The 9,575-nt window shown below is 49.0% G+C and overlaps 1 protein-coding gene across 1 annotated transcript; it reads right to left on the bottom strand.

Annotated features, from left to right (window-relative positions):
* Positions 1 to 2,189: 2,189 nt before the first annotated feature.
* Positions 2,190 to 8,422, bottom strand: DGLUCY (D-glutamate cyclase). Its single transcript, XM_024131091.1, is given in 5 exon segments — positions 2,190 to 2,340; positions 2,342 to 2,409; positions 2,526 to 2,645; positions 3,835 to 3,841; positions 8,316 to 8,422. Coding segments are annotated over 5 exon segments (453 nt in total).
* Positions 8,423 to 9,575: the final 1,153 nt, after the last annotated feature.

The following is a 9,575-nucleotide window of genomic DNA, read 5'->3' as shown; positions in this document are numbered from 1 at the left end:
ATAAAGAAGATGTGGCACATATATACAATGTAATATTACTCAGCCATAAAAACAGCCATAAAAAGAAACGAAACTGAGTTATTTGTAGTGAGGTGGATGGACCTGGAGTCTGTCATACAGAGTGAAGTAAGTCAGAAGGAGAAAAACAAATACCGTATGCTAACATACATATATGGAATCTAAGAAAAAAAATGTTCTGAAGGGACTAGGGGTAAGATGGGAATAAAACACAGACCTACTAGAGCATGGACTTGAGGATATGGGGAGGGGGAAGGGTAAGCTGGCTTTGTGACCACCTAGAGGGGTGGGATAGGGAGGGTGGGAGGGAGGGAGACGCAAGAGGGAAGAGATATGGGAACATATGTATAAGTATAACTGCTTCACTTTGTTGTAAAGCAGAAACTAACACACCATTGTAAAGCAATTATACTCCAATAAAGATGTTTTAAAAAAAAAAAAGGACTGGGGAGGGAGAAGAGGACATCTGGGGCTGAAATTTCAGAAACCAGCACCAAGGTGGTGAACACAGTTTTGGGCAGGGGGCCTGGTTGGCATCCTTCAACATCCTTCATCCTTTCCAGACTGGAAACTATCAAATCAGCACGAATATACTGTAGCCCCTGCCTCTACCCTATTATATTTCCTGTAACCTCAACCGGAAACCAGCCAAACCAGCAAGAAAAAGACAATGGCGCCCTCTCTGCCATCGAGGCGAGGCCTGCAGACCAAAGGGACAAGGAAGCGCTCAGTGCTAGCAGTGGAAAGGCCTTTCTCTGCTTTCTTAGAGAAACTCCTCCACAGGGTTGAAAGTCCTTAGTTATAAGCCTGTTCTTCGTTCACTCCAAAACCATTTTGCTGAGTCGCTCCTCCGTGCCAGGCACAGGCCAGGTGATGGGCTATAGTGATGGAGAGGATAACGGCCAGCCTTTCAGAAGCTTGAAATCCTACACTGGCAGGCGAGACTCCATTGAAGTCAGATGCTAGCAATACAGAGCAGTGAGTGCTCACTGCCTAGCTAGAGGAGTGACTCGGAGAAGGGAGAAATCCATTCTCTCCCACAAATGGGGAGATGCTGGAGCTGGGTCCTAAAGGCTGAATAGGAGTTCACCAGTTGGACAAGGAAGACAGCGCATCCTAGGCAGAGGGGGAGCCGCACGTGAACAGCGTGGAGGCATCAAGCCCCTAAAAGCCGCCAAGAGGGCAGCATGGGAGGGGCTAGTAAAGGCGTTGACCTCGGACCCAGCGGGGGGCTCTGAAGGACCCTCCCACCCCTGGAGTCCACAAATGATAAGAGAAGAATGTTCCTGGGAACTTTTTCTCTGAGGAGACGGTTGGGGATGACTGGACTGTCGGAGGGGGTTAGGTACTGAGCCAGGGCCTGGTCACTACAGGCCTGATATCAAGTAAGGTACAAGCCACAGCAAGGCACCAAAGAACTTTTTTTAAAAAAAGATATTTTATTTGGGGCTTCCCTGGTGGCGCAGTGGTTGGGAGTCCGCCTGCCGATGCAGGGGACGCGGGTTCATGCCCCGGTCCGGGAAGATCCCACATGCCGCGGGGCGGCTGGGCCCGTGAGCCATGGCCGCTGGGCCTGCGCGTCCGGAGCCTGTGCTCCGCAACGGGAGAGGCCACAACAGTGAGAGGCCCGCGTACCACACACACACACACACACACACACACACAAATTTTATTTATGTATGTATTTGGTTGTGCTGGGTCTTAGGAGCTCCTTAGTTGTGGCACGTGGGCTCCTTAGTTGTGGCATGCATGTGAGATCTAGTTCCCTGACGAGGGATTGAACCCAGGCCCCCTGCATTGGGTGTGCGAAATCTTAACCACTGCGCCACCAGTGAAGTCCCTACACCGAAGAACTTTAAACGAGGGAGTCATGTGATCAGATGTAGAACAAGTCACTCCAGTGGGAGAGAAGATGGGGATGGGGTGGGAGAATAGGAGAGGGAAAGAGTGGGACAAGGAGAACAGTTAAGACGTCACAGGATTTTAGGAGAGAGATGTGAGCCTGAGCTAGGAGGGCATGAGAAATGTGGGCTCCCCAAGTGCTACTATGGAAGCAGAATCAGTAGGGTCATTTATTCCATATGTTGTATTTTAAAAGTCTGGGAGAACATTCATGACAGTATTAACAATGTCTGTCTCTGGACGTAATTGCAGGTGGTTTTATTTCCTTCTTAATCCTGTGGAGTCAGGTTTCTAGCTTGGGTGATGAAGTGGACGGATGGCAGTGCCACTGGGATCTGTCCAGGGCTGGACTTTCTCGGTAGTCCCAAAGATTTTTCCCAGGGCAGGGGCAGGGGACAGGGGTAGGGGTGGACATGCGAAGACGGCAGCCCCTTCCAAAGCAACAGTCATGAGTGAGGCTCCATGCCAGGCACCATGGGCTCCCTGAGGCTGGACAAAGAGGTCCCTGGTGACAGACACATCTGGCTGCAGCATCTGGCCACTCCCAAGCTTTAACCCCCGAAAACTCAGGTTTTTTACCTGGTACCTGGGACAGCATCCAGGGCAGGCAATGTCCACTTGCCTGGCTCACTTTGGCCCAGCAGCGGCAGAGGGCCACTGTTGACCTGGCAGAACTTTTCCAAGGCTGGAGCAAGGGACCTGGGCAGGACCACCACACTGTCTGGCTGGGTTTGGTGAGAGAAGGAAAGAATGCAGTCAGTTCCTTCTTGTAGAGGCTTTTAAATTTAACTCTTTATTGAAGCATAACATACACACAGAAAAACGCACTACGTGTACAGCTTGATAACTTTCACGAAATGAACACACCCATGGAACCGGCATCCTGGTCAAGACACAGAGTGTCACCAGCAACCCAGGACCCCCTGTGCCCCTCCTGGTCATCATCCTCCACACCCCCACACAGGGATAGCCACGCCCTGACTTCTAACACCACAGATTACTTTTGCCTGTTCTTCGTACAGTTATGTGTCTTTTGAGTCTACCTTCCTTCACTCACCAATAGTGGGTTCATTCTCATTGCTCTGTGGTATACTCATTGCTACAATGCATTTACCTAAAACTATTGCTGATGGATATTTGAATCGCTTCCAGTGTCAGGTTATTACAAATGGTGCCTCCGTGAACATTTTAGTACATGCATTTTGGGGCACACATGTGCACGGTTCTGTTTGGCACATACCTATGGTTGCAGGAAATATAATTGCTCAGCTTTAGTAGATACTGCCAAGCAGGTTCCAAAGTGGTTGTGATATTGACCAGGGTTCTTGGCCTTCCCCAATCAATAGAAATTGATAAGAGGTCAATCAAGAAATTCTGGGTTTGGTGATTGGCCCCTTTATTGGGGCCCCTGCGGCCGCAGGAGGGAACGAAAATAAGTAACGGCTTCCCTTGCTCGCTCCCCGACGCAGGGTGAGCTGGTTCCTTACATGGGGTGAGGGTAGGGGGTGTGTCCAGGGGCTGGGCCGGAGCGGTGGCTTAGGTGTTTTGCCCACCCTTTTGGTGGCGTTGAGTGCAGGGGGCATGCACAGTACCCTGCTTTTGCTCCTGACACCCTGTTTTTGCTCCCAGCTCTTCAGAAGTGTCAGTTGGGTTTTTCGGTCTTTTTGTATCTTTTGTCCAGAATTTGCCCCAACCGCGCATGCACACAGTTACTTTTAGTCTTTATGGTTTCTTCGCATTTTGTAGCTCGAGGAGACGTTTGTCCGGGTGCAAGCATTGCAGCACTGCAGCAAATGGTCCCAGGTCCCAGCCTATCTCAGTTGCTCCCAGCTCTTCAGAAGTGGCAGTTGGGTTTTTCGGTCTTTTTGTATCTTTTGTCCAGAATTTGCCCCAACCGCGCATGCACACAGTTACTTTTAGTCTTTATGGTTTCTTCGCATTTTGTAGCTCGAGGAGACGTTTGTCCGGGTGCAAGCATTGCAGCACTGCAGCAAATGGTCCCAGGTCCCAGCCTATCTCAGTTGTACCGATGTATACTCCCACCAGTGGCGTGTGAGTTCTTGGTTGCTCTATATCCTCTTCAACATTTGGTATCGCCTGCCTTTTTCATTCCAGCCTTTCCAGTGGCATCGAACTGTGGTTTTCATTTGCATCCCCCTGATGAGTAATGCAGATGAGTGCCTTTTTGTATGCTTTATTGGCCATTTGGGTATCCTTTTGGGGAAAGAGACTGTTCACTTCTTTTGTCTGGGCAGGTTCTTAACTGAGCAGGCTCAGATTCCTCGACTCTCCTCCAAAGAGATAGTCTTACTGGAGTTTTAGAGGAAGACTCCCATCTCCTTGTGGGGCAACCAGCCCACCTCTGGAATGGGAAGTCCTTTGGCTTTGGAGGCAAACAAACCTGAGTTTGAATCCTGATTCTGCCTCTGGCCAGTGCTGTGACCCTGGGCTTGGTGGTCCCATGGATAAGATGGCAGTAATCATACCTACCTCAAAGAGAACTCCTTGAGTCCTTTCCTGTGTGTAAATTACCTAACACACAGGTATTCGGGAAGTAGGGGTTGGAGTTACATTCATTCAGTGGATCTTGTATAGACATTTAAAATTATGGTAGGGCTTCCCTGGTGGCGCAGTGGTTGAGAGTCCGCCTGCCGATGCAGGGGACGCGGGTTCGTGCCCCGGTCCGGGAAGATCCCACATGCCGCGGAGTGGCTGGGACCGTGAGCCATGGCCGCTGAGCCTGCACGTCCGGAGCCTGTGCTCTGCAACGGGAAGAGGCCACAAGAGTGAGAGGTCCGCGTACCACAAAATAAATAAATAAATAAATAAAATTATGGTACAGAAGAAATATATATATTTTAAAAATAAATTTATTTATTTATTTATGGCTGCGTTGAGTCTTCTTTGCTGTGCGTGGGCTTCTCATTGTGGTGGCTTCTGTTGTTGCGGAGCACGGGCTCTAGGCGGGCGGGCTTCAGTAGCTGTGGCTCGAAGGCTCTAGGGCAGGCCACAAGAGTGAGAGGTCCGCGTACCACAAAATAAATAAATAAATAAATAAATAAATAAAATTATGGTACAGAAGAAATATATATATTTTTTAAATAAATTTATTTATTTATTTATGGCTGCGTTGAGTCTTCTTTGCTGTGCGTGGGCTTCTCATTGTGGTGGCTTCTGTTGTTGCGGAGCACAGGCTCTAGGCGGGCGGGCTTCAGTAGCTGTGGCTCGAAGGCTCTAGGGCACAGGCTCAGTAGTTGTGGCACACGGGCTTAGTTGCTCCACGGCATGTGGGATCTTCCCGGATCAGGGCTCGAACCCGTGTTTCCTGCATTGGCAGGCGGATTCTTAACCACTGCGCCACCAGGGAAACCCCCAGAAGAAACATTTAAAGATATCAGAAGATATTTGGGATGTACCATTAAAGGAACATTACTAGGCAACAAAACATTATGTTCAGCATATTCTCCTTTTTAAAGGAGATGAGAGAAAGAACTAGAAGGAAACACATCTTCATGTTAATCACAGCTATCTCCACTGACAAGATTGTGGATGATTTTAATTTTCTTCTTTGTGCTTTCCTCAATATTCTAAAATTTATGCAATAAATAGGTCTCTGGAGGAAAACTGTAACTGGAGGAAAAACAAGAAAAGTTATGTTTCAAAAAAAAGGACTGGGCTTCCCTGGTGGCGCAGTGGTTGAAAGTCCGCCTGCTGATGCAGGGGACATGGGTTCGTGCCCCGGTCCGGGAAGATCCCACGTGCCGCGGAGCGGCTGGGCCCGTGAGCCATGGCCGCTGAGCCTGCGCGTCCGGAGCCTGTGCTCCGCAACGGGAGAGGCCACAGCAGTGAGAGGCCCGCGTACCGCAAAAAAAAAAAAAAAAAAAAAAAAAAAAGGACTATTTCCTTAAAGAAAAAGATCATCCCAAAGAAAAATATACTCTTTTGGAGAAATAACCTTGGTGACAAATCTCCTAAATGCCAGGTATGCTCTATCAACAAGTGGACATTTCTGCAATAATATCTGTCAGCTAATATTTTCTGAGTGCTTATTATGTACCAGGATCTCTGTGCCAAGTAATTTACAAGTGTAATCAATCATCTGTATTTTATACAAGAGGAGAGTAAGGCTCAGAGAGATGGAGTGACTTTCCCAGGGTTACACAGCTGGTGTGTGGCACAGCCAGGATTCAAGCCTCAGACAGATGACCCCTGTGTCCCTCTGAGGTCACCACTGGGCTGCGGGCACGGGCCTCCCCAGGATGGGTCCACCACCACCTCCAGCATCTTCCTCCTTGGGCATGGGGTAGTGAAGCAGATGTGACCCTCTGCAGGGAGAGTCTGGGACTGGCTCCTGCTCTAACTGCCTGGAACTCATTACCTCAAACCCTACGGAGGCTGCCAATGCTACAGACTCTCCAAAGGAGGTCAAACTGAACACCCCCCGCTGCCGAAAGCTCAAGGAAGCTGGCTGCACGGCTCAAGCAAGCCCAGCATGCTCCAAAAATAATCTGGAGTGAGGGAAGGGAATTCAGCCAGCCTAGAGGCCTCCCATCCCCTACCCACCCCTTTCTTACCTCCGAAACCTGTTTCAAGAGCAAACTGGATTAATACCATAAATCACGAGGTATTATGTGCACAAAGCTTCTCTGTTTCCTTTTTAATTAAATGTACTTCAGAAGGCACTGTATTTTGGTTTTGCTCATCTCTACTGCTGGTCACAGAAAGTCCCCGCTTCGTCCGCATTAGTAACAGGACATGGAATAGAAGTCTCCGTGGTGCCTTTTGGGAGGGGCGGTGGACACACGAGGTGGGGCTACTTTATGGTCTGCTCTCTCGGGCTCCATCTAAGGTCACGACAGCTTTTTCTTTGTGGAGAGAAATGAAGTGAGTCCTCTGAGTCCTTTTACCCAAAAAGCAATGTTTTCCTTTTTTTTTTTTTACACTTGATCTTAGCCAAAAGGCCGAGAAGCGATCCTTTTTTTTTTTTTAAACTTAATAACAAGAGAAAAAAAAAAGAAGAAGAAGAAGAAGCAAAAGCCTTTTAATGTTTCTAATCTGATCTAAAGCCCTGGAAGACATAGTCCCAAGCTGGAGAGCTCCAGCTGTTCCACAAAATGAGCTGCTTTCCTTGTGGAGAATCCACGACGGACAGCAGCTAATGTGGGTCCCGCACCTTATGTACATCAGCTCTGTGGGGAAGATTCTGTGGTTACTTTCAGTAATAGATGAGGCTCAGAGAGGTCACACAGTCTGCCCACGGCAACAGCCAGCAAGGAGCCACCTGCGCCCTTGGCCCCCCAAGGTTCTAGTGAGCAGGGTCGACCTGGTTGAGCTAGGGTTTGCTGGTCCGTCATGTGTACGAAGGGTTGTGGTCCACTGTTAACTTGCTGACTCTGTAAAGCACACTTCCCGGTATCCACATCATCGGGAGCCCCCTCCCCCTTGACGCTGGCCTGGGTCACATGACTTGCTGTGCTAACGGGACATTAAGAGATGTGACGCAAGCAGAGGCTTGATATGTGCTTGTGCATCAGGGCTTGTCCTCTTGGAATATCTCCCATGGAGGCCTGAGATACTCTGTAAAGAAGTTTGGCTTCCACTGCTAGAGGGGCTTCCTAGAGAGAGAAATGAGAGGCTGGTCCCAGGGGTTCCAGCCATCCCAGTGGCCACTCCAGACATGTGAGGAAGAAGCCATCTTGGTGGTCTAGCCCAGCGGACACCACGTGGAGCATAAGAGCCAGCCGTGGAGCCCAGCCTCAGGGCAGAATTACGGTTTAAACCACTAAGTTTGGGGTGGTTTGTTAGGCAAGACTAGATAATTGTTGGCCCACAAATAGCGACAGAGGCCGGACATGTCCATGAACAAGGAAAATTGTCCTGCTTTAGTACTTTAATCTGTGTTGCTGGTGACTCCACCATAACCAGAAAAGTCTTTCTCATTGTGCAATTTTGCTGGGATTCAGGTCAGTGACAATTTGGATATCTGTTTTCTCTTGCAGGACCTTTTAGAGCCTTGGGTATCACTCCTGGGACGTAGTAGGGAGATGGGTGCCACCAGTCCAAGGAGGGAGACTTGGTCTGAATCCAAAGCAGATTAAAATGCAGCGTAATATGGGGGCACTTTTCCCAGAAGGGAAAACCTTTCTATCATCGGAGGTCACTGGCGGTTCTCCCTATGGAGCTGTGGGGACCAAGCAGAGCTGGTTGGTAACAGACTTCACACCTGAGTCTGGTCCAAGGTGCCAGCTCCTTCTGGGAAGTTAATTAGTGGCCAGCGAGAATCTCCTTCGGCTCTTACTTCCTGTCTCCCATGCAGAAGCCAGGCGTCTCAGGAGTTCCTGGGCCCTACATGGCTGGTATTTCCAGGGAATATTTTTTTAACATCTTAGCACCACTCCCCCCTAGCCATGCTGGACATGTTTCTGATGTTTGGTTTCTTCTGTAGAATCAAACTCCTCAGAGCAGAGGGAAGGCGGGACTTCAGGTGGAGTGTGAAGGTCATCCCTGAATGGGCCACAGAGGATCTGGGTTATGGGACAGAGAGGGACAGATGAGAAAGTACAGCTCCCTGGAAGGCAGCAGATCCAGCATCAGGACTACCTCCCGACCTGCCCAGGGCTGCTCCTGGCCCTGTCCTGGGGTGGCTGTTATTTGGAGCAAGTTCTCCCCCAGCCCTATCCCCTTCATGTCTCAGTTTCTAATGAGAAATTCCTGACACTTCAAGAGCTTTGCTTATGCTCTCTCTCTGGCCTGGAATGTCCTCCCTGCCTCCCTCCCAGAAGGCCTTTCCAGTCCTCAGAACTGGTTCAGAATCTTCGACCTCCAAGATGTACCCAACAGGCTCGTGCTGGCTGGCGCTGGGCTGCCTTGCCCCCAAAGCATTCTTTGAGCCACTGATTTTGGCCTGGAGTTACAGTCAGCCTGATGTTCTGCTTGACCCTGAACCCCCTTTCTCTCTCCCAGGGAGACCCTGAGTGCCTAGAGGGTAAGTCCATAACTTAGGGCTCTTCCTCAGCCCCCAGAGCACTTATCACAGCCTAAGCACGTAGCACACACCAGACCTACTTACGAGTAAGTGAAGAAATGAACGCATACCACGTGAACTCACAAAGGAATTAATAGGCTAGACTTTCTGTCTACATATGACTTCTGTCGTTTAGATTTAGGACCTAGAAGGTAGAGATTTTATGTTTTCTTCTTTATATCCCCTCCTCTCACCACTACTATAGGCACAGTGTCTTACACAGATTTTTGGTGAATGAATAAAAACTGTAAATTTTAAAATACAGAGATAGTCTCAAAGCTCTAGGAAAATATGCTCAAAAAGTAATCCTATAAATTGACTTCTTATACTCTAGAAAGAGAGGCATCAATATGTCAGCAAAATCTAGGGCTAGATAGCCACGTTGTGCTGGCCTCCAAGGCACAGCCCATGTCTTCCTCATCTAAATATACCACGTGCCTAGCATAGGGCCTGACACAAAAGTGGGAGTTCATACGTGTTTGTTGAATGACTGACTGCAGGCTGGATGAAAGCAGGATTCAAGGGCAGTGTCCATAGTGAAGGTTCTGGACAAGCCTGATTTTCCACAGTTCTTTCTATCTACAGAGACGAGCCCAATGGAATTCCAAATCACCAATGTGTGCTTTCAACT

The sequence above is a fragment of the Physeter macrocephalus genome, chromosome 11, assembly GCF_002837175.3.
Source record: "Physeter macrocephalus isolate SW-GA chromosome 11, ASM283717v5, whole genome shotgun sequence".
NCBI classification, from domain to species: Eukaryota; Metazoa; Chordata; class Mammalia; order Artiodactyla; family Physeteridae; genus Physeter; species Physeter macrocephalus.
Note: the sequence above shows the minus strand (reverse complement) of the source record. Positions and strands in the feature narration are given on the sequence as shown.